The 27,062-nt window shown below is 52.4% G+C and overlaps 2 protein-coding genes and 1 pseudogene across 4 annotated transcripts in view; 1 reads left to right on the top strand and 2 right to left on the bottom strand.

Annotated features, from left to right (window-relative positions):
* Positions 1-479, bottom strand: part of PITPNA (phosphatidylinositol transfer protein alpha) — a 39,781-nt gene extending 39,302 nt beyond the window's left edge. The window contains exon 1 of the mRNA XM_037133702.2: positions 217-479. Coding sequence (XP_036989597.1) covers positions 217-236 — 20 coding nt within the window. The 5' untranslated portion in view covers positions 237-479. The remainder of the gene's footprint in view (positions 1-216) is intronic.
* LOC119040687 (60S ribosomal protein L18a-like) lies at positions 235-2,199 on the top strand (annotated as a pseudogene).
* A 3,099-nt stretch (positions 2,200-5,298) lies between these two features.
* Positions 5,299-27,062, bottom strand: part of SLC43A2 (solute carrier family 43 member 2) — a 48,015-nt gene continuing 26,251 nt past the window's right edge. For all 3 annotated transcript variants that reach the window (XM_037133752.2, XM_037133753.2, XM_037133751.2), the window contains exons 6-14: positions 24,298-24,390; positions 22,776-22,909; positions 22,490-22,692; positions 21,926-22,072; positions 19,271-19,409; positions 17,792-17,918; positions 15,514-15,587; positions 11,394-11,517; positions 5,299-10,882 (exon numbers count right to left, since the gene is read on the bottom strand). In XM_037133752.2, coding sequence (XP_036989647.1) covers positions 10,721-10,882; positions 11,394-11,517; positions 15,514-15,587; positions 17,792-17,918; positions 19,271-19,409; positions 21,926-22,072; positions 22,490-22,692; positions 22,776-22,909; positions 24,298-24,390 — 1,203 coding nt within the window. In that variant the 3' untranslated portion in view covers positions 5,299-10,720. The remainder of the gene's footprint in view (positions 10,883-11,393; positions 11,518-15,513; positions 15,588-17,791; positions 17,919-19,270; positions 19,410-21,925; positions 22,073-22,489; positions 22,693-22,775; positions 22,910-24,297; positions 24,391-27,062) is intronic.

Genomic DNA, 27,062 nt, shown 5'->3' on the forward strand with positions numbered 1-27,062 from the left:
CCCACCTCGGGTGCTGTCTGCCCCCTGGATCCCCCTGGGCCCCACCTCAGGCCCTGTCCGGCCCCCGCTGGGCCGCCCCGCAGCCCATCCAGCGCTCTCCATCCCGCTGGGCCCCGTCCGGCCGCTGCATCCCCTCCGCCAGGCCGTCGGCCTCCCTGGTCGTCACCCCCGACCCTGCCTTCCTCCTCACTCCCGTACGGCCGGGCGGACACTCACTACTCCTTGAGCAGCACCATGTCGCTTCGCGGCTCGGCGGCTGCCCGCTGCCCGCCCGGCTTCCCGCCCGCTTCCCGGCGGCCGCTCTCCCCGTGGCCCGGCCCGGCCCGGCTGCCTGTGCGTCTTCGTCGTGGTCCGCTCCGTCCCCGCCGCTCTCGCTGCGGTCGCTGCGCCGGCTCCTGCGCCCTGGCCTCACCGCCTCCCGCGCCCCTGCCGACACCGCCCGGAGCTCCGGTTCCGCAGCACCGCGCGGGGGCGGGGCGTCTCTGCGGCAACCAGAGCGTCACACGCAGCGGTGCGCGCTGACCTCAGCGCGGAGGCGGAGTCTCCTCCGTCCGTCCCCTCCGGTCCTTAAACGGGCCGCGGCGTCGGCGTGGCGAGGGGGCTGGGGCCCACCTGGGAGCCCGCCGGTGGGCGGAGCAGACGCCGGGCGCGGGGGGCGGGGGCGGGGTTGGGAGGGGTCGGAGGGGTGACAGTTCTACAGCCGGAGCAGATGTGCCCGCACGCTTGGGTCTCCCCAGTGGGGTTGGTAGAGATCCAGGAAAGGGTTGTCAAAAAATCATATTAATAACAGCTGACTTTACGTGCAAGTGCTGGACTCCTCGGGTCGACACCACCAGAAAACACCATGCTGATTTTTACAATAAACTCAGTATTTTAAAGTATGTACATGTCTCTGAAATAATTTACATCTTTTTTCCACAGGCTAAAATGAAAGGTGATATGCAAACACCACTGAGAATGGTTTTATATTTGATATGAGCATAATGGATTAATTGACATCCCTTACCCACCAGAAAGAAATTATAATAAAAGCTAACATTTATTGAGCACATACTATGCACCAGGCATTACTCTAAGTGCTTCCCATGTATCAACTTTTTAAAAAACTGATTTGAGAGAGAAAAACATTGATTTGCTCAGGAATCGAGCCCACAACCTTGGAGTATCAGAACGACGCTCTAAACAATTGAGCTACTAGGCAAGACGTCTGTTTTTACGTCTAGCAAGCTTTGCTCCAGGTGTGCACAGGCGTTAGCTCTTATACGCAGGGGCCACAGCGCTCTTCCACCGGCCCCCACTGTGAACCAACAGCCCCGCTGTGGGAAGAGAACCCCTGGCGCCCGGTGCCCTGAAGTCCCAGGCCTGCCACTTGTCACCTGTGTGACTTGGTGCAAGCTACCGAACCTCTCTGTTCTGCGTCAGCTTCTTCATTGGCAAAATGGAACGATTGTGCCTGCTTTGAGGCCTAAAGAAATTTTGTGCAGTGTGTGGCACATTCCATGCTGCTATTGTTGGGGGCAGAGGCGTTGTGCGGGGGGGGGGCGGATGGACATTGCTGCCCCTCAAAGCCATTTCTACATGCTCCAGGCTTAAAGGGGGGAAAAGAAGTTAATCTCCGCCGTTGGCGGGTGGGGGCGAACGCAGAGAGAACGCTTTGAAGGTCTGGCGCTGGGAGAGTTCAAGGTGGTGGGGCGCTGCCTGCCCACCCTGAAGCGCCGCACACCGGCCCTCTACTGCTTGCGCATCTTTGCACCTAACCACGTTGTTGCCAAGTCCCGCTTCGGGTACTTTGTGTCTCAATGGAAGAAGATGAAGAAATCTTCAGGAGAAATCGTCTGCTGTGGGCAGGTGTTTGAAAAACCCGTCCTTCGGGTGAAGAACTTCGGTATCTGGTTGTGCTACGACTCCCGCAGTGGGACTCACAACATGAACCGGGAGCTGAGCACCGCAGGTGCCTGTCACCTAGTGCTACCGAGACATGCCCCCCCCCCCGCACCGTGCCCGCGCCCACTCAATCCAGATATGAAGGCGGAGGAGGTCGTGGCCCGCGAGTGCTGCCAACCAGCAGTCAAGCAGTTCCATGACTCCAAGATCAAGTTCCCACTGCCCCACTGGGTCCTTCGTGGCCAGTACAAGTCCCGCTTTAGCACCAAGAGGCTCAATGCCTTCTTTGAAATTCAGGGCCTCCATGTCCCCTAGCCTGCCCAATTACACTCCTTGGAGAAATCCGGGGGGAAATAAACAAAGAAGTGAATCTCCACTGTCAGTGATCTTTCCCTCTCCGGGGCCTCCCTCTGTTTCCTTCCCTCCCTACATCCCTGCCTGCACTTCTCCGTCTTCTCTGCCTCCGTCCCTCCAGCTCCGGCTCTAGTCACGATCACTCTGTCTCCCCTCTTTACCTCACCTCTCTGCCTCCCTTTATCTTTTGTTTTTCTGTATTTCTGTTTAATCTCCCTCTTGTTATCTCTCCTTTTCATTTCTTCGTCTCTCTTTACTCTCTTCCTGTCTTTCCCCACCTGATCTACTCTGGGTGATGCATCTTCAGCCTGTATTTCTTTGACTTTCTTTTTCATTTTGTATTGATTTTGAGAGAGATTGATTTGTTATTCCACTTATTTATGCCCTGACCTGTTGATTTTGACTTTTTTAACCTCACCTGAGGGCTTTTTTTTTTTTTTTGTCCTCACCTGAGGACATTTTCCATTGGTTTTAGAGAGAGAGGAAAGGAGAGAAACATTGATGATGTCAGACAGAAATGTCAATTGGTTACTCCCTGTACGATCGCCCTGGACTGGGCCAGCGATCAAACATGTGCCCTGACCAGGAATCAAACCCACGACCTTTCGACTACAGGAAGATGCTCCAAACAACCGAGCCACACCTGCCATTGGTTGATTCTCGATGTGTCCTGGCTGGGGGGTTCCAACCAGCAACCTTGGAGTCTCAGGATTAGAATCAACCTGGCCAGGACACACACAAGAACCTGGCCGGGGCTCTTTCATCTTCCTTTCACTGCTGTCTCCTTTCCCCATCTGCTCTGTGTTCTGTCTTGGTGAGTCTCTCTCTCACCTTCGCCTTGGTGTCTGTGCCATCTCAAGGTCCCGGCCCCTGGATGGTTCCTCCTGGCTGGCCCCAGTTACTGCCTTGGTCACAGGCACACCTGTAACCCATCTCTGGGTATCTCGGGGAGACTGTGTTTCACTGTTTCCATCTTCTGCTCTGTCCTTCCTGGCTGCCGCAAACATGCTCTTCTCCCAGCCTGTGTCTCAGCCTGTTTCAGCCTCTTTTCATTTTATTTCTGTCTCTCTCTTTTGAAAAATTTCACCCTCTGTCCTGGCTGGTGTGGCTCAGTGGATTGAGTGCTGGTCTACGAACCAAAGGTTGCTAGTTCAATTCCCAGTCAGGGCACGTACCTGAGTTGTGGGCCAGGTCCCCGTTTACGGGCATGTGAGAGGCAACTGATCCATGTTTCTCTCTCACATAGGTGTTTCTTTCTTCCTCCCTTCCCCTTTCTTTAAAAATAAATAAAATCTTAAAAAAGTTTTCATCCTCCAATTATTGAGGGACAGTTCCATGCCAGGCACCGTTTGAGGCCCTGGAGGTATCACGGTGACAGAGACACAGCATGTGCCAGCTCTCAAGGCCCATTTGTTCTGGTGGAGAGAGACGCCAGGCAAACAGACACGTGACCGCGGCTGCCCAGCTTGTACCACCAGGCATAGAAGTGTGCTGGCCAGGCCAGGCCGCAGGCAGGGACTCACGCCCATGAGGGCGAGCTGCCTCTGTGTTCAGCTTTGCCTGACAAATCTGTGTCCCCAAATAGGGGCTGTGGGCCACTCTAGAAGCCAAACTCAATAGCATTCATTACGTACCAGGCTGAGGGAGGCACAAGTTAAAAGAAAAAGGTTCCAGCCCATGTAGGGCCACATTCTAAAGTGAGACAAATATAACACCTGCTGGAATCAAGGAAATAAGGCAGCAGGTGCTTTGGGCACCCAGAAGTGAGGAGGCACTTTGCCTCCACTTCTCTCTCTCTATTCTGATGGTGTTGGGGCTGCATAGAGTTAAAAAGCATTGGAGCGGCTGTGATACTTTAAAAATATTTATTTGTATTTATTTATTTTTAGAGAGACAGGAAGGGAGGGATAAAGAGAGGGAAAGACACATCATTGTGCGGTTGCCCCCACACACGCCCCACACTGGGGACCGCCCGCAACCCAGGCATGTGCCCCGACTGGGAATCAAACCAACTACCCACTGGTTCGCAGGCCAGCACTCAATCCACCGAGCCACACAAGCCAGGGCTAAAAATAGTTTTAAGCCAACATTTGAGAATAGCGGTATTTTATAGAGAGGGAGAAGCAGGATTTCCAGCTTGAGAAAAATCAGAAGATCTGGCAACACTGGGCTCCTTCCCACATGGCCATAATTGAATGGAGCTATGTCAAGGCTGTCCCCTGAGATGGGGGCTGTGGCCTCCAGGTCCCCACAGTCACCACCAATTTCTCATGTGTCCCTGGCACAGAGGTCAAGGTCTAGCTGCCCCTGGAGCAGCACAGAGCTCACGCTGTGGCTCTACTTATAGTAGAGAAATATTTCTTTGTGCTGTCTCGCTCAAACACAGGAAGATGAAAAGTAACAACAAAGGAAGTGGCAGCGCCCCAGCTTTTGAGTTTGTGGCCCTAAGAAGTAGGACACCCATCTAGCATCTCTCTGCCTGGCTGTCATGCAAGGGGGTCACTGCTTATCCCTTCCCCAGCTGGGCCCCACGGCCATCCACGTCCCTCCCCTGGGCCTGAAGCCCCCTACACCCCAGCAGTGTCAGGGGCCAGGTCTGAATCAGGCCACCTCCCTCTCCTCCCCGGTGGTGGGGCTTTCCCTAGAGCTTCTCTGGGGGAGGGCAGTTGGTCCCCACTTCCTGCTGCCATTGACCGGGGCCTTGGTGGGAGGGTGGCCAGCTTTGTGGGAATTCTACGAAGTTGCAGTCATGCCAGTGACCACTGCCTTAGGACAAAAGTTCTCTTTTGGGAACTAGGGAAGGGGCAAGGATGCACTCCCTCCCCTAGTACCAAAACTCACCAACAGCCCTGTCTTTCCACCCAAGATGCCCCCTACTGACCCCTTCCCCACCTCTTCAACCGACCACAGCAGCAGAGCTGGGCCACAGTGGATACAGCACAAAGGAGGGGTGGGGGCCACAGAGCATGATTCGGGTTAAGCTATAGGGAATCTGAGCAAGAGACAAGGGACAAGGAATGTGCAGCTTTGGGAGAAAGAGACACAGGAGCTAAGGAGGAAGCAGTTCTTGTCGTTCTCAGCATACATTTATTGAGTGCTTAGGTGTGCCAGGAAGTAAGCCAGATGCTAGAAAGAGCAAAGGGGCAGGAAGAGTCAGGGTCAGCGACCAGGTTGTCAGCGACACTGCACTGACCCTGGTTAACACAGAGCACAGGTGTACCCTTCCGGCACAGCTCTGATGGCCCGCTCTGGGTCCTCGGAGAGGGCCTGTCTCGGTCTTTCCAGCAACACAAGGGGACTGAGTGAGGTAAGACCCTCTCCCTCTTCTCCACCCAGGCAGAGAAACACACAGACTGCTCTAAATACGCTCACCCGAACATGCTCGCAATACATCATACCTCAATACAAGCACTCACGCATGCACACACACGCACACGCACCTGTGCACACAGGCACAGCCAACCCTTTACAGGGAGGTGGTCTGGAGGTGCTGCCCACATGCTGTGACCTGTGTTACCCCCACCCCAACGCAAACCTGTCTGATGTCTGGGTCTCTACCACTTAGAGATTGCCTGGAGAAGCTTTGTGGCTAAGTCTCTTACCAAAATGTGAAAGACATGAAAAGTGAACAAAGGGCTACTTCTTAAGGCTTTTTGCTTTAAAAAGAGGTTCTGTGAGGGTCGGCAGAAACAGACCCCACTTCCTTTACTTGGCTACAAGTCTGCCCTGGTCAGAGCTGCCTAAAGTAGGGGTCCCGTTATACCGGGGCGGGGAGGGAGTAGAGGAGTGGGAGTGGCCCTCGTTTCCTGTGGCATCTGTACTCTTGCAGAGTCACACAAATAATGCTGTCACTTGTTAACTGCCTATTAAGTGCCAGGAACACTACTGTGCAAATGATTTACCTCTGTGTTTATCCATCCTCATAGTGAGGGTATTAGCTCCACTTTACAGATAAGGAAATTGAGGCTCAAGTCTTGCCTAAGGTCATTGATGTGGTTTGTGTGGTGGAGCTGGGAGCTGCCAGGGGCCCCGGTGCAGTCTGGGATCCACCTGGGAGGCTGAAAGTGAGTCACTTCAGAGCCGTGGACACACTGCCCACAGAGATGAAGGAACACAGGTGGTAGCCCCATGCTGGCAGGCCACCCGCTGGGAGATGCTGGGAAGCATCTCCTCGCTGAGACTTGGCAAGCTCCAACCTCGCTCCAGGGATTGGGGTGAATTAGGACATGGGAGCAAGTGGGCTCACAGAGCCCGCCTGCTCCCTCTGGCTCCCAGCTCAGGGGAGGGCTGCAGTGTGAAAAACCAGCTCCTCACTTTGGGGTACCAGGCTCCTTAGCCTTGTAATCCCACAATCTGTATTGGGGAAAATGGGCTATCATCACCCTTGAGTCCAGTCCCTGGTGATTGGAACAGATAAGGAGTCTCACTGCCCCAAGTACCCTTAAGAACACATCATATATATTATCCTCCAGAGGGCGCTGTTGCCAAACCAGACCCTGAAAATCCTGCTAAGCCTTAGAGCTCCGACTAAAGCCCCTAACCACAGGATGTGGGCCACCTGACCCTGCCGCCCACCACCCACCCCACGTGCTTATCTGCTCAAATTCTGCTCTCAGGCTGATACATAAGTACATCAAAAACTTTGCTGGGCTGAATATGTTTCTGCTGCTGAGACAGGCCTGCACATGGACCCTGAATACTGGATATCCCCCGTTTTCAGTGTCCTTGGGGCCCAGGGCAGTGGGAGGCCCTCCACAGACCATGCAGCCCCAGGCCAGGACGAGGCGGGCTTAGCAGAAGTTGTTTGGACTAGGCTGATAATTCATACAAGAGGGGAATAAAGATGGGGCAAAGCAGAAAGGCACCTGCAGCCCTATCTGTGGCCTTTAGGAGTGTTGGCACCTTCCCTGGTACACATCCAGGCAGCAGGAGCTGCAGGCAGAGGCCAGAAGATCTGGAGGAAGCCAACAGAGGAACTCGTGGACCTGAGTCTAGGGGGACTAGAGGGAGAGGGGATCCTGTCGGTGCTTCTAAGACGGGCCCACCCCCTTCCTCACACCGACTGGAACCGCTGGCCGGGCATCACTTCCTGCCCCTTCCCACCAGCAGCCTGAGGACAAAGGAAGATGGAGGGCTGTGGCCACCGGGTGCTGCTGCCTTGGACCAGCCCACGGGCCGTTTCTCATGTAAGAGCATTCCTCTCAAGGGTTGGGCTGACCAGAGAATGCTTCCGCAGGAATCCATCTGCCTCAAGAGCCAAGATGACTACTGAGTAGAGGTCAAACCATTTCAGAGAAATCTCTTGGCTCCAAGAAAGTGGTGCCTGGGTTTGCTTCTCTTCCTCAAGCTGTGGCCTCCTGGCTCCCAAAGCCTGGTGGCCCCTGGGGCTATGGCTCCAAAAGGAATGTCCTGGTCTTGGGCTTTCTTTGGTGGCTCCATTGATGTTAAGACCCATCAAGTCCTGGTTCCAATCTTGAGTGAATTACTCCACCTCCCTGGGCCTCAGTTTTTCTAACTGTAGACTAGAAATGATGGTAATCTTAATTCTTGGATTTATCATAATTCAATGATACTAACAGGAAAATATGTAACCCACCAACTCTGTAGTCAGAGCAGAATCACTGGCCCCAAAAGGGGGTGCAGACGGTAGCTGGCCCATCTGGTACCCTGCTCCCACTCTCATATCTCTAATTCCCATGCACCGCAGGCCCTAGACTGATTTCCACCCTGAACTCCTTTGTCAATGCCTGCTTCTTTCCATATAAAGTGTCCACACCCTGCAGGTGGGTGGTACAGAGGCAACAGCTCCTACTTTGGGTGCTGCTGAGGATGGCATAGGCCTTGTCTGTAACCTCAATGTTTTCCTAGCTACAAGGGCCCCTGCCAGTCCACATTTCCCCAAATTGTACTCCTCTGTCAGTGGTCTCAAACTCTGGGGAAAGGACTAAGCAAAACACAGGCTCCAGATTCCCTCTAGGTCAGAGGCAAGACCTGGAATCCACATGATCAACATGCACTGAGGAACTCCACTGGGCCACACATCGGGGACAGCTCTCTCTTAAAGCCACTCATCCACAGCCTATCTCACGCCCTCTTGGGTGGCCACAAAACCCACGAGCATGCCGAGAAGTGCTGCAAGTGCTTGCTGCAAGGAAACACGTTTGGCCCTGGCCAACGCAGCTCAGTTGGCTGGTGCATTGACCCATAACCAAAAGGTTGAGGATTTGACCCCTGGCCCGGGTGTATATGGGAAGCAGCCAACTGATGTTTTTTCTCTCTGAAAGTGATAAAAATGTCCTCGGTTATGAAAAAACACTTCATTTTAACTCAGCATTTCCCAAATTTGAATATAACACCCTTTTTAAAAATTAGAATAACCATTAAACCTCACAAACTAGTGTTTGGAGGAAAGGTTTGGGAAATTTTGATCTAAAAAATGTAGAAGCATTTGAGATGTTGCTTCCTGGCAATTGTTGGCAGTTTTGGCTCAAATAAAATCTTAAGAGAAATTCCCCAAAAGTGCTTTAAACAAATTTTTAACATTTGAGTGGACTGAAGCCTAGGCAGGACAGACATGTTCGAGGTGCCCAGCTGTTGCTGCAGAGCTGGAATGCGGGCCTGGCACTGCCCCTTCCTGTTGTCCACCACCCCCGCTCTCTGCCTCCACCTCTTTGAGCAGGAGGCTCTCCTGGAACTGCCCTGCCTCTTGAACTCAGGAAGGGACCTTCAGGAGAGTTGACCAGTGACAGGAGATCTGAGCAGGGGTAAAAAGGGGTCAGAGTCAGCCTGTTTGGCTGGCGGCAGCAGCAGCAGAGGAGGGGTGCCCCACACTTTGAAGATACTGGCACAAACCCAATTTGTTTAGGGGCGGTGGGAGCTCTTTTCCTGGCCCTTCCTCTCCCAAGCTGGCAATCATCCAGAGAGACTGTCAGCAGCTAGGTACAACAGGGACCGGGGTCAGGAAGTCTTGCCTCTTTTTAACTTTTAATTGAATTTATTGGGGTGCCACTGGTTAATAAAATTATATAGGTTGCAGGTGTACAGTTTTATAGTTGTCTTGCCTTTTCTCCTCAAGCTCAAAACAGGCACATGTAGACTTAACTGATGGGCGGGCAGAGGCAACTCTCAACAGGAGGAAAATGGGTTTATTGCTCTATAAAAAGGAGTCTGATAAAACTTAAAACGAAAACCCCCCATAAAACCATAAACCTAAAAATCCACCCAGCTCTCTCTGCACTCCCAGGAAGTCCAAGACCCATTTCCGGGGTAAGTCCTGGTGGGTGGATTGGTAAATCAGGCCCGTCTGGCAGAGGAAGGGCATCTGCTTCCATGTAAACAGCGCCAGGGCCCTCAGGCAGTCTGCCAGCAGGGGGCGCCGTAGCTCCACAGCCTCCAATAAGCTTTGGGACCACCACGCTGGCCCCGGGGGCCCTCCCCCTGCTGCAGGCCTGGCTGTCCTCTGAGCAGCTCTGGGATAATGTGTAGATACCCAGGGCCCACACCCCTGTCACACGTACACACCCACGCATGCACACACCTCTAGACCCTTCGCATACCTACCTCCCCATCAGGCCTAGACTTCGATGTCTATCAGCCAGTCTCACTTCCACCCCCACGAAAATGGTGTGTGTGTGTGTGTGTGTGTGTGTGTGTGTGTGTGTGTGTGTGTGTCTGTGTGTGTGTGTACGCGGGCTGCCCTGTTGGTGTCCCTTTCATTTCCTTCAGGTCACAGGCTGAAGGGTGGCAGTGGAAGCTTGCTCTCCACTTAGGTCCTGAGGAAAGAGGTTAGGGACTGCTGATCACCTCAGTCCCCAGCTCCTGAGCCTAGTATGACCATCCAGCCCTCCCGCCACTCCCCAGGCTGTTAAGCCAGGGGGGCATCCCCACAGGCCTTTAACGGGAGGACAGGCTAGGGACAGGCCACATGGGGCTGGAATTACAAAGGAGTTAGCACCAACAACAGGAAGCGGGTCCTTCCTTCCTCAGGCAGCCTTAGACTGACCACGGGAGGAGATGAGGGGCCAGGCGAGTGGGTGCAGACAGTGCAAACCTTTGTCCTCTGGCAGGCGTGGTTGGTGGGCATGCAGCTGTGGGGTAGGTGGTAGACAGTGAATAGCAGACCCCTCTGCTTTGGCAAGAGGCAGAATCTAGATGCTTGAGGAACAGAGCCTGCCTATCGGGGATCCTCCTGGCTCCTCTTGCAGGTACCATGGAGCCTCAAGGCTCCAGAGCCCCTCCAAGGTAGCTGGGCAAAGCCCAGGGCAGCCTCTGCTTCCAGCAGTAGGAAAATCGCATATCCAGGCCCTCTCCTGTACTTCCACAGCAGAGCTCCAAGGCAGGACCAAGGCCCTGGGAGGGGGCACGGACTCCAACATGGTGAAGGAGAGGTTCCTGGGGGTGCATGGAGGTCCTCTGGGGTGGGGAGGACACTGGTGAGTCACTAAAGCAGGAGCAGGATGCCACAGTTCTGAGGTGGTGGGCACTACACGAAAGCCTCCTGGTTGGATGAGCCGTTGAGCTTGAGGAAAAGCTTGTCGTTCTCCCTCTTCTGCTGCAGCTGCCTCTCCAGCTGGCGCCGGTAGCAGATGAGGTAGAGGGGAAGGCAGAACCCCAGCATGCTCAGGACGAGCAGCCCCACGTTCACCTGGGGTGGCAGGGATGAAAGTTGCCATCACATGGGGCAGGGAACCAGGGCTGTAGTCTTTTGCAGAGTCCAATTCAAGACCCTTCCTGGCACTCAGGTTCAGGGAAGGGGAGGCCACAGGAAGGGAAAGGGAAAACTGAAACCGGAATGTCCAAGAGGCTGGAGGGCCGCATTCCAGTGCCAGATTCCCCAGTTGTCTGAAGGCTGCCCAGCAACCCTCAGGGCCTGCCCTCCGCCACTGTCCCGAGACCCTGACCTCAGACCTACTGATCTGCATCTCCAGAGAGGCAGGGACAGCGACTAGATTCTATTTATCTCAAAATCAGGTCTAGAAAGGAAACTTCTCCTCCTGCCCCACCACCATTCAGAAGGGGACCCTGATTTGATCTTAATCAAAGTCCCCAAACTGCTTGTTCTCAGGGCTCTGGAAGCCCCAGAGAAATGCCTCTCAGCTCCCACTTAGCAGAGCGGGGCAGCTGCCTGTCACCCACTGTCCCCTGGCCCTTCTTACCCACAGAGGATCTCCTTGGAGGGGACCCATCATGGCCAGAAACAGGGGCTGCTGCAGGAGAGCGAAGAGGGCACTGACCAAAGACTGTAGTCCTGTGAGGCTGCCAAACTGGGTGGAGGGGTACCTGCCAGGGCAACAGAGAACATGTCACCGAAGGTGCCACTCTCAGGCTTTCCAAATGCTCCTTGGCTCCAGCCTGGCCCCAGGTGCGCCCGTGCCAGAGAGGAGGCAGGAGGAGCCTCAGAGAATAGGGGGCAACCGCCTTCAGATTGCTTTCTGCTGAGCAGGGGCACAAAGTGAATTTCTCTCCTGGACCAAGCTGAGGCCCCAGACTCTGGGGAGGACCCCACCCTGCGCAGGTGTGTCCTGGGCTCGTGGGTGTCTGGCTGAGCCGAGTGGAAAGTGTGGTGCCAGCAGAAATCTGCAGCTTGGGAAACAGGCCCAGGGAGCAGGATGGAGGCTGGGCCTGGCTCTGCCGTGCCCTCATCTAGAGGAGCATTGTGTAATCATGGAAACGCAGTATCAGAGCTTTCAGCAGCCTCCCTCAGACCCCGCCAGGGTAGCCGCAACTTCCTCAGGCCTGAGTGGGTGGGGGACGTGCAGGCCTGGAATGACCTTCGTGCAGTGCTGTTGAGGGGGACAGAGTTCTGGCAAAACCTTATAAAACATCAGGCTTCAGGGCCCCAGAGGAGGGCAGGGTAACCCAGCAGTGAACAATCTGATCTGTGGTCAGAGAGACAGGGGATGGTATTTGGGTTCCAACTTTTTTTAAAAATGTTTTATTGATTATGCTATTAGTTATCCTATTTTCCCTCCTTCACTCCCCTCTGCCCTGCTCAACCCCTCCCACCTGCATTTCCCCCCTTTAGTTCATGTCCATGGGTCATACATGTAAGTTCTTTGGCTTCTACATTTCCCATACTAGTCTTAACCACCCCCCCCGTCTATTTTCTACCTACCATCTATGCTTATTCTCTGTACCTTTTCCCCCTCTCTCCCCCTCCCACTCCCGTAGATAACTCTCCATGTGATGTCCATTTGTTTGTTTCTTCCAATTGTTTGCTTTTGTTTTAGGTGTGGTTGTTAATAATTGTGAGTTTGCTGTCCTTTCACTGTTCATCTTTTTTATCTTCTTTTTCTTAGGTAAGTCCCTTTAACATTTCATATAATAAGGGCTTGTGATGATGAACTCCTTGAACTTGGTCTTATCTGAGAAGCACTTTATCTGCCCTTCCATTCTAAATGAAAGCTTTGCTGGATAGAGCAATCTTGGATGTAGGTCCTTGTCTTTCATGACTTGGAATACTTCTTTCCAGCCCCTTCTTGCCTGTAAGGTCTCTTTTGAGAAATCAACTGACATTTTGATGGTAACTCCTTTGTAGGTGACCGTCCCCTTATCTTTTTTTTTTAATTTTTAAAATTTATCTTTACAGGGGAAGGGAAGAAGAGAGGGAGAGAAACATCAATGTATGGTTGCCTTTCATGCATCCCCTGCTGGGAAATGGCCTGCAGGGAACCAGCCTGCAACCCAGGCATGTGCCCTGACTGGGAATCGAACCGCGATTGCCTGGTTCGCAATGTCCCCTTATTTTTTGCTGCTTCCAGGATTCTCTCCATTTTAATCTTGGCTAATGTAATGATGATGTGCCTTGGTGTGTTCCTTCTTGGGTCCAACTTCTTTGGGACTCTGAGCTTCCTGGATTTCCTGGAAGTCTATTTCCTTTGCCAGATTGGGGAAATTCTCCTTTATTATTTGTTCAAATAAGTTTTCCACTTGTGGCTGTTCCTCTTCCCCTTCTGGTACCCCTATCATTTGGATGTTGGAACGTTTAAAGATGTCCTGGAGGTTCCTAAGCCTCTCCTCATTTTTTTGAATTCTTGTTTCTTATTCTTTTCTGGCTAGATGTTTCTTCCTTCTGGTCCACTCCCTTGATTTGAATCCCAGTTTCCTTCCCATCACTATTTGTTCCTTGTACATTTTTATTTCACTTAGCATAGCCTTAGTTTTTTCATCTAATTTTCGAACAAATTCAACCAATTCTGTGAGCATCCTGATTACCAGTGCTTTGAACTGTGCATCTGATAGGCTGGCTATCTCTTTGTTGCTTAGTTGTGTTTTTTTCTGGTGCTTTGATCTGTTCTTTCTTTTGGGCCATGTTTGTCTTGACACACCTAGTATGTAGTGAGGGGCAGAGCCTTAGGTGGGTTTACCAGGGTGGAGCAGCCCATGCTACTGGGTTGTGAGGTTATATGTGGGGGAGGGGTCTGAGAGGAAACAGTGCCGCTGGCTCCACTCTGCTGGATTTCAGTCACTTCCCCCGCTTCCCACAAGCCAACTGGGCCTTTCTGGGGCTGGTTCCCCAGTGGGTGGGCTTGTGTATGTCTTGGGACCCGGTGGGTCTCCCCAACAAACTCTCCAGTGAGGCTGGGAGTCTCTCCCGCTGCCGCCTCTGCCCCCACAGGTGTTTTCAATCAGTGGTTTGAGGCTTTATTTCCCGGCGCTGGAGCCCTGGGTTGCTTGGTGTGCCTCACTCCCCGGGTCTGCCCCCCAGTTTACGTGCCCTCCACCAGCTGCCACTGCCGCAGTCTTGTCAGCTGCAGCCTTACACACCCCACTCCACAATCCAGCACTGGGTCCGCCAGCCGTTGCCTTGCCTGCCCTGCTCCTCTGGCCATCGCCTTGCTGTGTCCTCTTAACGTTCCTGTCTCCGCCCCTCCGACCGGTCTGGATGAGTGTGTCTTCTTGAACTCCTTGGTTGTTGGACTTCCATACAGTTCAATTTTCTGTCAGTTCTGGTCGCTTTTAAATTACTGTTGCCCTTCTTTTGTTTTTTATTTACTTGTTTATTTGTTTTTATTTTTATTTTTTAAAGATTTTATTTATTTATCTTTAGAGGGGAAGGGAAGGAGAGAGGGAGAGAAACATCGACGTGTGGTTGCGTCTCATTCGTCCCCTGCATGTGCTCTGACTGGGAATTGAACCTCGATCCCATGGTTTGCAGGCCCGCACTCAATCCACTGAGCTACACCAGCCAGGGCTGTTGTCCTTTTTTTAGCTGTGCGAGGAGGAAGTGTGTCTACCTACATCTCCATCTTGGCTGGAAGTCCCCAACTTTTTTTTTCTATTCCTCACCCAAGAATATATTTATTGATTTTAGAGAGGAAGGGAGAGAGATCCCGTGTCTATCCCTGACAGGGGACTGAACCAGCAACCTATGTGTGTGTCTCCTGACCAGGAATCGAACCTGCAACCTTTTGGTGTATGGGACAATGCTCCAACTAACAGACACACTGCTGGGGCATGGGTTCCAACTTTTGAGCCAAGCCACAAAGGAAGACGAACACTGTGATTCCTTATGTACACATGGCCTCTTGGAAAAGGAGGCAGATTTTATTTTAGGCAAGACCTGAGAAGGCTGTGGGTAGAGGCAGACTGTACAAGATTCTAGGTGAGCACTGGCTGGTGCTGCTCAGTGGACTGAGTGCCAGCCTGAGAACCAAAGGGTCACTGGTTCGAGTCCCAGTCAGGGCTCATGCCTGGGTTGTAGGCCAGGTCCCCAACAGGCGGCACTCGAGAGACAACCACACAGTGATGTTTCTCCCTCTTTCCCTCCCTACACCTCTCTAGAAATAAGTAAATAAATAAAATAATTTTTTTTTAAAGTGAAATGATTCTGGGTGAGGACTGTTTGATACATTCTGGGCTCAGTTATTTGTATGTCCCTGCTCCTGCTGAGGGTCATTTGAACACCAACACTGAGCTGTGGGCAGCCAGAACGCAGCCCTGCCCTTCCCCTGAGCGAGCAGAGGCAGCCCGGGGCTCAGTGGAGCAGCAGCCCCCAAGGCAGTATGAGCTGCACAGGGGCACTGCCTCTGGCTGGGAGAAGTGACTTCGTGTTAAGTGCTGGGACTTGCGGGCACCCAACTTTCTGCCCACTGACCCTCCTGCCCGGTGTGGCCTTCCCCTGAGACACCCTACAGAAGCCCTGGCACCTGTTTTTGATGCAAGAACATGACAGGGCAGGCTGATCCCTCTCAGGACCTCAGTCCCACCACAAACCTCCCTTCAGTCATCCCCTTGCCCTCTATCACCAGGCCCCCCACGGCCACCAGGACTTACACTGCAGCGTACAGGCCCCCAATGGCAGAGTGGATGAATCCCCGCACAACTGTGTGCAGGATGAAGGAGAGGATCTGAGGGAGGAGAACAGAGAGTGAGCAGAAGACTGGGAGGGCCCCAACCCCAGTGCATGGGGTCTGAGCGACCAGAGTACCGCGACCAACAGTTGGCTCACACCAGCTCTGCAGAGCCAATTTCTGAATGTTTAGGAATTTGGTGAGCCAGTTGTTAAACACGGTCATTATTAAAACTTGGATTTTATAAACTTACAATTAAATTATATTAAAAACAATGGTAATGAATACTGAAAACTTACCACTTACCAATTACTTTACTACATTTTACTATTCTCTATGTTCTTAAGGTTTTTGTATAGAGGAAATAGCCTAAGATTACGGTATGTTACTGGGATTCTCCTTCCAACTCCACAACTGGTGGCAGCACAGTGATTGAAATCAGCCAGAATGAGAGCGGTTACACCACGGAAATTGGCAAATGTTAAACATCGGCCCCCCTCCTGCTACTGCTGACCTGAGGACTGTGCCCCAGGGTCTCCCTGCCTTATCACTCAGACCCAAACATCCCTAGGAAAGCTCTGCTTCCCTGTCACCAGAGAAAGGGGAAGGGGAGAGAGAGGACAGAAATAGTGATCAGTTACCTCCCGCACATGCCCTGAATGGGGACCAAACCTGCAACCCAGGAATGTGCCCTGACTGGCAACTGAACCTAAGACGTTTTGATTTATGGGACAATGCTCCAACTAACTGGTGGAAAGCTCTGCTTTTTAGGAAGGCTGCTGCTAGCCCTGGTGGGATAGCTCAGCTGGTTAGAGCGCCGTCTGGATACGCCAAGGTCCTGGGTTCAATTTCCCGCCAGGGTACATACAAGCAGCAACCAATGAATGCAAAACTGAGTGGAATAACAAAACAATGCTTCTCTCCATCCCCCCACCCCGTCCTCTCTCTCAGATCAATAAAAATAAAAGGCAGTTGTTGCTAGCAGGCTTGGCAAGTCCTGAGAAGCACTTGTTAATAATCTGAGGCACGAGAGTTGTGCACTTTGCCACCAGGACCCTTTTGTTGTCCTTCATGCACAGCACTGACGATCTATTCAGCAGCCAGGACCTGTTCCCAGGAATGTGGGTGATGGAGGGACAGGGGCTACTCTCTGCGGTGTTGAAAAAGGGCTGTGCCTGAATGTGCAGGGATGGACTTGGGCAGGCTCCCCCTTTCCACTTCAAATGCCTCATTGCTTTTTTATCACTTTTCTTTCCATGGGAACTCAAAAAAAAAAGAAGAAGAAAAGAAAAGCAGATGACTGTCCTTGACCGGACAAGGTGGCCAGGCAAGGGTTTCTTAGTCTCACAGAGGGCAATCACCAGTAGGCCAGGAGGACACCAGGGAGGTCACAACACTCCACCTGGAACTGGGACAAGTTGCCAATGGTTTACTCTGGTCTGCACGCACAGCGTCGGCATATTCACGTGCTAGGATCCATGCGTGGTGCACACCTGAGTATTCAATGTACCTACACACATGGCCACCTGTAAAAAGGAAGGGACTCTTGTTTCCCCCTGGACCTGGCCCAAGATACCACCTGACCTTGGGCTCCACCCACTGGGAGCAATGCCATCACTCAAGTCCCTCAAAATTAATCATCTTGGGGTTCGAGGCTAGTGAGAGTGGAGCCAGACAGGTGACAAAACCTGCCTCGTTCACATCCTCTGTCAAAAGTCAGGTTTCAAAAGCATGAGAAATCTGTGGAATGAAATTAAGCTTCGAACCCAGATGCCAAGCGACCACCACAATCTTTTCCCACTCTGTCCCACGTGGAGACCCTATGGACACTCCTGTACTTGAGGGGCAGATGCTCCCATCAACACCAGATTAGCCTGACCTCTTTGGACATCAAATTTCAGCTGTTTGAGCACTGCAGAACAAGTAGCCACACAGCTACAGAACAAAGCTCTAGAAAATGGTGTAATGTGGTATTCGTGCTAAGCAAATACACAGGAGACCAAGAGGAATATGCCTTCACCGGGAAGAATCTTCTGTGAAAGGCGATCCCAGTGCCATCTACAGCTCCCTTCCGGGATCGAGCACAAAGCCTGGCAGGTAAGAGGCTCTTGGTGAATGACAGGGGCCGGGTAGTTGGTCAGCTGAATTAAATGAATGAAGAGGCACCGTTCTCTTCGACAATGGCTTTCATGGCACATCATGTACCTTTCAGTCACCTTGTCCCCTCATCCTACCTGACCTCTCTCTTTCCCCACACCCACCTGTAGGGGCAGGTTGGGAATGAGGCAGGTCACCCCAAAGCCCACGAGCAGCACGTTTGTGAAGGCAAAAGCCCGCATGGCGTTGGTGATCTTCTGGATCTGCCGGTCCCGCTTCTTCTTCTCGCCCCTGCAGAGACACAGAGCACACACTGGAGCTGAGGGCTCCTGGAGGAGGGTGGGCTCCCCAAGGAGTCAGGCCCTGGGAGTGACAGCCTGTGGACAGCTCGAGACTCAGAGACCACCCAAGCGTGTTGTAGAGACTGCTGGGACTAGACCAGCACTGGGGCCTCCCACGGCACCCTGCTGACAGTGCTGAGCAGGAGCCTCAGTGGAGAGATCAGATGCGAGAAGACGGTCATCAGCACACTGTGCTGCTTTAGTGAAGACTGAGCGCAAATGATGCGGTGGGAAAGAACAGAGCATGCCCAAATTAGGATGCGGCAAAGCCTCACTTCATCATTGGCTCCAGCTTCACTGAAGTCCTGCAGAGAGCTGAAGATAAGGCAGATAATAAGGCAAATAAGGGAGTGAGTGGATTTCCCCTTGGGGTGGCAGGAGGGAGTGAGGTAGAAACAAATATGCAGCAGATGGAACTGGAATGGGCACAAATAACCTCTCGGCTGTAGGACCTGACCTAGATAAACAAGCATTCTCTATAATTATTTCCTTGTGAATTCGCTATTAATGATTCTAGTCTCACCACCCACAGATACCCCCATGGACAACTATATGACATCCAAGAATGAATGCCAAGTGCTGGGAGATGTGCAAGGAATCTCAGGCAAGCTCCTCAAACTCCTAGCTTCAGTTTCCCCATCTGTAAAATGGGTATCACACTGGTACACACCTCACTGAGGTGTTGACAGGCTTACTGAGCTATTGTGCATTAAGTGCTTGGTACAGGGCCTGATAAAATAAATAGCAGCTTATTATACTAAGGCAGAGTCACAGTAGACAACATTTAACTCATCCTCTGATCTTAAAACCCAACCTTTACATAAAGCTGGGCTCCAGCACCTTGTTTAATGCTCATGATTACTGACACATCTATTAACACCTGTTATAGGTAGAGCACTTTGCTACTCCCACCGAGTGGAGCAAGCCTTGTAGGCAAGGCAGCACTGCTTTGAGATCGTTCACCCATTGAGCTGCTCACACTAAGGATCTGCATGTAGCCCTGAAGTAGAATGGTTCGATAGCCATTGTCTGCACACAGACCTTCCTCTCACTTCTCTGTTCTTTCATCTAACTCAATACTCCCAAAGAACTGCCATCAAGGACCAAAGGCAGTAGACCTGAAGGTGTGCCGAGCTGAGTGTCTTAAAGCCCTTGGGAGATCAGCCTCCGGCACAACCCCCTTTCCCCTCTCCTGCTGACTTTAAAACCTACCCCGTTCCCAATCCTGCCCCTGCCTAACACTAGACTCGGGGGCTTCTTTCTCTGGGGGCTGAGAGCCAGGCACGAGTCCTGTCTACGCACTGGTTGGTGTCTTTCTCCTCGGGCTCCTCAGAGGCATCTTCGCATTCCTTCAGCCTCCAGTCCATGATGTAGCCGATGATGGGGGCTGTCAGCAGGCAGAGCAGCTGGAGCACACCGAAAATGGAGGTGTAGAGGCTAACTGAGAAGGAAGACGAGCTGTGTCATGGCGGGGGCTCCTGAAAGAGGCCAGGTGCAGGCACTGGACAAAGTCTAAGCCCCACAGGTCCTTCTGGGGTCTTTCCAGACCCCCTCTTGTCATTGGGGATCTTGAGGGGAGCCCAGAGACCTTAACCCCTGAATTCAAAGCTGGAACAAGGAGTAGGCACCCTATTCTCTTCTCCAAATCCCCTGCCTGCTTCCAAGAAACAGCTAATGAAATCCAGTATGTCACAATGACTTCCCCCAAAAGCTCCAGGAAGTCTCTATGACTTGGGAACCGCAAAATTACCAAAGCCTGGGACGGAGGCTTTGTGCAAGACTGGCCATTAGTTCTCTGCCTCTAGAAAAACACCAGAGAGGCGTCACTCACGGGGGCTCTGACGTAAGGGCTTCAATCTTGAAAGAGCCTTATTAAGATGGAATTTTGGGGGGCAAATAGAAACTGAAAGCTGACTACCCCACCCCACCCACAGTTCTGCCTAAAAAGGTTGTTTCCAATTCAAGGCAGGGCATTTCTTCACTGAACAAACACTAGCTGGGAGGGGATGCTGCAACGTGCCCTGGCAGTCCCCCCTGCTTACCAGTGGCCATGACTGCATCAAGAGAGCAAAGGGAGAAAGCAGAAAGGAGCAAGGTCAGCTGCAGAAATCTCAAAGGTTGTCATAGGGAGACGGCACACGGGGCAGGCTGGCTAGCTCTGGGCCCAGGGAAAACCTGATTTCCCACCCAGACCTCACTCTCAAGCACCCACGGGTGGCTGAGCTTGAGTCCGGTTTCTAGGAGCGGAGGTGGGAGAGAGCCCAACACAGGCACTCGCTGACGTTTCTCTATCTTCTAGGGCCTTAGTCACATGCGGCTGGTCCCTGGTCACAAACAGGCTGGTGAATCAGGCCTGTGGCTTGCCAAGGACCGTGATGGGGAAGTAATGTGGGTGCAGACCTGGCAGAACTCACTGCTGCGTGGCCCTTCGGGAACACTGCTCTGTCAGAGCTGCATTCCAAGGGCAAGAGAAGTCAAACGACCCACCCCAATTCCCAGCAGAGCACCTGACACCACAGGGTTTCCCCGAGACAGCGAGCACTGGTCTGCTGCCCCCCACCAGCTCCCCGACCCTGACGCCGTCCCCCTGGGCACAGGTGTCGTGCACAACAGCTCACAGGAGCAGGATGGGGAAAACCAATGCCCTGTCAGCGGCAGAGGGAATTTCCTGGCCCAACTTCCGCTACTTTTTGAAACTGACTTTCTGAATGTGGGAAAGTTAGAAAAAAACATTCCTCCTAGACAGCAAAGGATTTCTCAGAGAACCTGAGTAAAAGCTCACTACTCAGCAGCGGGAGATTTGCTTTTGAAGGGCTGGTGAGGACCCTCCTCCACACAGGGCTTCCACCTTCCTGGGCCCGGGAGCTTTTAACAGAGGGTGTTCAGATCAGCTTTCCCCAAAGCTTGGTCCACAGACTTTAATAACTGTTACATAAAGAAAGCATTCCTGTGGATGCAACAAAGCTAAATAGGTTATTTTTTCCCATAAAAAATAGAGCCTTACTATGTCAGCATTCATTAGGAAATTTTGCAAGGGCACACTTCACAGTGGAACCAGTGTTTTCTGGGTGCCTTTGTCATCTTTCCCTTTTGTTAAGGCTAGATTTCTCATCCCCTTTAAAAACCGTGTCTGATTCCTTACGGTCCCTTGGGAAAAACAATTAAACTAACACGAAGGTTGCACACCAGTGAGACTGCCAATAAAAAGCATTTACCGAACGTGTTTGTCCCACTAGGGATGACTAACGCTGACTCAGCTCAAGCCCTGAGGAAGTACTGACTTTCTCTGCAGAATCAGAGCCTCTCATCCGCCAAAGACCTTCTGTGTTGTTTTGGGAAAGCAGTGTGTGGGTTATCGGTTCTGTTTACCAGACTGGACGAGTCTCGGCTGGATTACACATGTGAGGAAGCCTCCCCTGGCCCCGCTTCCAGTTCAGGGCGCAGTTCCCAGCGCCAGTCCAATTGCCTTAGCATCCCCAGCACAGATGGCCCAGGCCCCCTTGGCACCCGGGCTCTCCACGCAGCAGCCCTGTGGTTTCCCAGGGGGCTGCTGGGGTGGGGTGGGGCGGGATCGGCTGTCCTTCGATGGGCTCTTAGGCGGAGCACTCTGTTCCTCGCAGTGTTTTCACTCAAACGCATCACCCAGCCCCTTGGGCAATGAAAAACATACACCTCACACACCAAATACATGTAGTTATTTTAGTCCTCCCCACCCTCCCCTCCTATCCCGGGAAACTCTAATGGGGATGTGAAAGAGTGGCTGGGGCCGGCTGGGATGCAATGGCTCTGGCAAGGAACAGGTCTCCTGGACTCTGTCATTTCACGGCCCTGCTGGCCCAGCCCAGGCTAATACATTCAGCCAGCTAGGCAGTCGGCTTGACCTCAGGTGGCAGAAATGACCACCACTGGTAGGGGGCCTCCCTACGGGGCTAGCACCAAGGTCCAGGGGTCACCAACCTTTGCCCTGGTCGCCACTGACCAGGAACTTGAGGATGTTGTTCATGGCGCCCATGTAGAAAATGAGCCGCAGCTGCGTGATGCACATGGTGACGAGGCTGAGCAGCAGGATGGGGCTGAATATGCTCTGCATGAAGGACGGGGCTGCTGTGGGGAGAAGGCCACAGGTGTTCAGGGGCAGCATCTCTGCCATTCAGGGGCCCCGTGCATGGGGAGAGGCAGTTGATTTGTTGACTTAATCACTCCATGCTGGATGCAGAGATGGGCTCTGTGTGAGGTTAAAGGTGTGGGTGCTACAGGTGGGGCCACCCAGCTGTGTAACTCAAGTTGGGTGAATCCCTGGCTCTCTCTGAGCCTTAATGTGCTTATCTGCTGTACACAGGATGGATGGTGCTGTGTGCCCTTTCGGGAGGAAGTGGGAACTGAGATAAGACTCACAAAGTCCTCAGCCTGGGCCAGGGCTTCCAGGGCTGGATCGGCTGTCCCTCCCTGTCTTGGGGGTGTGAGTGGGGGTGAGTGTGTGTGTGAGGCAGGCCTGGCAGGTGAGGGCCTCGTGGTAGGTACCTGCAGCGTCTGGCTGGCACTTCACCTCCAGGTCGACGGTGGACAGGCACAGCTTGTGGCCCTCCTGCAGGGCTGCCTGCTCCTTGGCACTCCTCATGGAGCTACCCACACTGAGGCGGCGCCCCACCGTAGTCACCTGCTTGTAGAACTGCTTCCCTGTGATCTTGTGGTCAAAGCCCAGCCAACTGAACTTGATCTTCACCCTGGAGGCCACAGGAAAGTGCCTGTCAGTGCTTCCGGGACCATAAACCGGGGTGGGGTGGGGACAGACGGCACAACCACTTACGAGTAATCCATGTCCTCTGGCCCTGGGAAAGGCTCTAGAGGCCAGTTGAAGAAGCAGTTGAGGAAAACTAGCCCAGAGCAGCCGGCCCAGACCACGAGGATGGTGATGAAGGGAGCACCAAAGTCGTAGATGACCTGAAAGGCAGGCCCGGGGCCGAGTCAGCACGGGGAGGCCAGGGTGGGGCGCAGCGGGGTCTCCAGCAGCCCTGTTCTCCTGTGCTGAGCTGTGTGAGGAGGCGCAGCTCCATCAGCTGTGGAGTTTGGTCATCACTCTGTATCCTGATTATCCCAACTCACCCTGTCCTGTCATTAGCCCCCTATGCCTCCTCTGGCACCAGCTGTCACTTCCTCAGAGACGCCTTCCCTGACTATGCCATGACTGTCATATCACTGGCTCAAGTGAATAGATACACACACTGACATCTTGATCCGTTCACTCGTCCACAGTTAGTTTAGCTCCCTGAGAACAGGAACCTGCTAGCCTTGCCCACTGATGCTTCTCCAGCACCATGAAGAGTACCCAGAACAGGTGCGAAAAATACATGACGAACGAACAGGTAGCTGTCTCCCTTTCCTCCTCCGTGACATGGGTGTAACAGTGACGTGTCCTTATGGTATGGTGGCAGGGGTTGGCAGGTGTAACCCGAGAAGAGTGCTCAGTGGCGGGGGAAGCCTGCTGAGCGTAAGCATGGCAGCTATTACTGTCACTACTACAATATATTTCCGGTACCACAGTCCCCAGGGTACTGGCAGAAGCTGCCCAGCTCCCCGGGGGGGGACCCGCAGCAGCTAGGAGACAGGAGGAGGTGGCACATACAGACGTCTCTACACACCAAGGAGTGTGACAATCCCTGTAAGTCCACAAGATGCCCGGCCCTAGACACTCCAAGTACCTCGATTCCCAGGTGACCAGCCCACACCTGTGACTCCTCCTCATCTATGGCCTCCCCACCACACACCTCAGGAAAGGGAATTTTACTTGGGGTGGGTGCCAGGGGAGAGGGAAGCCCCTTCTGAAGCCCTGGTAGGAGCAATGGGATTTGGAGTAGGAACCGGGGCTGATGGACTGTGAGATGTTGAACTGTGACCCTGTGTGACTTCCATGGGCTCAGGATCCTGCCTGGGAGGGAAACAGCTGAACCAACTTGGCCAAGAGCAGCGCTGGGGCTAGTGGCAAGCGACAGCCCAACAACAACAGACCTGGGGGTGGGGAGACGGGCTGCACTCAGGCTCAAGGACAAACTCACCCACCAGCGTTCTTTACCCTGCTCCGAAATGCAGAAGTGGCCTGCGGTGACACCCTGTAGTGACATGCTTGAATTTTCCATCCCCCATGGCCCAGTGGGATTCTATTCTTCCTCCCATGGTGCCCGGGTGCACCCACCAGGTGAGGAAGGGTGGGGGAGGTGGGAGGGGCCAGCCCAGCACCCAGTTACGTCCCTCTTCAGAGAGGGCAGAAGGAGCCCCGAGAGAAGCCTCTGTTCAGACACTAGTACAAAATAAATGTGCTGGCCACACCTCACCTTGATTCCTGGGAAGGTGACTGCTGAGGAGGCATAGGACCCAATCATCAAGGCAATAAACGTGGACCGAAGGTCACCAAACATGTTGGGCAGCTGCAAAACAAGAAGCAAGGTGACTTCGGCTGAGAGAAGGGACAGAGGAGGGAAGAAAGAGGCACTTTTTCTTATCTGCTGTCCTCCCCTAATTTATAGGGCAGTTAGTCCAGAGGATAATTATTACTAATTGAAAGTTTTTCCTTCAGGAACTGAGGCTGGTAAGGGCAGGGGAGGAGTGCAATGCAGAATTCGGACCCCAGACGTAAGGACAGAGCTGCTGGACCTCCTGGCTGGCAGGTGCCCCTCCTCTCCACTCCAGCACAGGCCGGGGGCCTTCCAGTCTTGACAGGATTACACCGAGACACCAGCGAGCAAAGTGGGAGACTCAGGCAGCCCTCAAAGGGAGCAAGCCAGGTAGATATAAGAATCTATTTGGGGATGAGAGAGTCACTTTTATAAATAAGAATATCAGCATCTCAGAAGGGTCAGATGTCAGCAAAAGCCGCTTTTCGTTCTGAGAGATTTCTGAAGGGTGTCACAGCAGAACTCTACAGCTCCCTCAGGGCTGGCAAGGGACTTCCGCTTCTGAATTCCTAAGTGCAAAGAGGGCTTTCCCTTTCCACGGTTTTGCCCCGAGATCACTCCCTGGGAACGCCAACGGCAAAGAAGGCTCAGGCCTCCCTCCCAGCACGGCCACTCTTCTGCATCTCACCGAAGCTCATTCTGGGCCCACGCCACGTAAGTGCATTCCACACAAACCCAGACCTAGTAAACTAAGATAATGCAATCATGGATTCAAACAGACAGGAGGCCAAGTACATCCCCCAATGGCCAGTCAGAGCTTCTCTCTAGAACCTCAAGAGTCCCACAACCAGGTCGAAAAGGTTTCCACCCACACTACAAGGATGCCTCCCTGAATGGCTATGCCGCCTGTTCTGTTGAATTTAGACTGTTTACATGGACTTAATCTATGCTCCCCGCCCCTGTTTGTCTGTGATCACTTTGGGTGTTAGCAAACTTGAGAGACGTGATAGCTGCCTGCAGGCTAACCCACTGTTGCTGAACAGAGGTCGTTTGAACTTGGCCACACACCTGCTCCTCATCAGTTCTGCCTACTTCCCCAACAATTAAATATGAGTAAGGCATATATCAAATTATTGTGTGGTGCCATGTTTTACTAATACGATGTGTTATGTAATTACATCTCAATAAAACTGGGAAAAAATGAGTGAGAGACATCATCCAAATTTAAAACTTTGGAAAAAGAAACTTCCGCCAAAATGGAGGCATAGGTGGAAACACTTTGCCTTCTCGCACAACCAAGTTTAAAAACAACAAAGTTTTAGCAACAAAAACTCAGCCAAACCACAGAAAATTGAACTATATGGAAGTCCGACAACAACGAACCCTTTACCCATACCGGTAAGAGGGGCAGAGCCAGCAGCAGAGCAGGGTCGGGCAGGAAAGATCCACTGGACCAACCTGGATGCACGACCCAGGTGTGCTGGCAGCCGTGGGCAGATCCCAGGTGTGGAGTAGCGGGTGGACCAGCTGAGGGCTGACAGAGGTCACACATTTGTGCGCAGATAAACCATAAACCGATGAAGGAGCAAGCAGTGAGATGGACCACGCAGGCCCCAGCGGCGGGAAGCGGCAGAGGCAACCCGCTATTGTCCCTCTCTGACCCTGCCCCCACATGCAGCGTCACAAACCAGCGGCCTGGGTGGCCCTACCCCAGTGAACACCTAAGGCTCCACTCCTCATACGTAAGAGGCACAAACAGATCAAAACATGGCTCAAGAACAACTCAGAGCCCCAGAGCCAATAAATCTAAGCGATGAAGAAATAGCCAAACTTTCAGATGCACAGTTCAAAACACTGGTGATCAGGATGCTCACAGAACTGGTTGCTTTTAGTCACAAATTAGAGGAACATATGAAGGCTACACTAATTGAAATGAAGGGAAATGCACAGGAAACCAATAGTGATGGAAAGGAAACTGGGACTCAAATCAAGGGAGTGGACCAGAAGGAAGAAAAAATGACTGAACAGAAAAATATGAAGAAACAAGAATTCAAAAAAAATGAGGAGAGACTTAGGAACCTTCAGGACATCTTTAAACTCTCCAACATCCAAATTATAGAAATACCACAAGGGGAAGAGGAACAGCCACAAGTGGAAAACTTATTTGAACAAACGATAAAGGAGAATTTCCCCAATCTGGCCAAGGAAATAGACTTCCAGGAAATCCAGGAAGCTCAGAGAGTCCCAAAGTTGGACCCAAGCAGAAACACACCAAGGCACATCATCATTACATTAGCCAAGATTAAAATGAAGAAGAGAATCCTAGAAGCAGCAAGAGATAAGGGGAAAGTCACCTACAAAGGAGTTCCCATCAGACTGTCAGCGGATTTCTCAAAAGAGACCTTACAGGCAAGAATGGGCTGGAAAGAAGTATTCCAAGTCATGAAATCCAAAGACCTACATCCAAGATTGCTCTATCCAGCAAAGCTTTCATTTAGAATGGAAGGGCAGAAAAAGTGCTTCTCAGATAAGGTCAAAATTCAAGGAGTTCATCATCACCGAGCCCTTATTATATGAAATGTTAAAGGGACTTATCTAAGAAAAAGAAGATAAAAAAGATGAACGGTGAAAGGACAGCAAACTCACAGTTATTAACAACCACACCTAAAACAAAAGCAAACTAAGAGGACAGCTAGATCAGGAGT

This window comes from Artibeus jamaicensis, unplaced genomic scaffold (assembly GCF_021234435.1).
Source record: "Artibeus jamaicensis isolate MK-2021 breed Jamaican fruit bat unplaced genomic scaffold, CSHL_Jam_final contig_2790, whole genome shotgun sequence".
Lineage (NCBI taxonomy): Eukaryota > Metazoa > Chordata > Mammalia > Chiroptera > Phyllostomidae > Artibeus > Artibeus jamaicensis.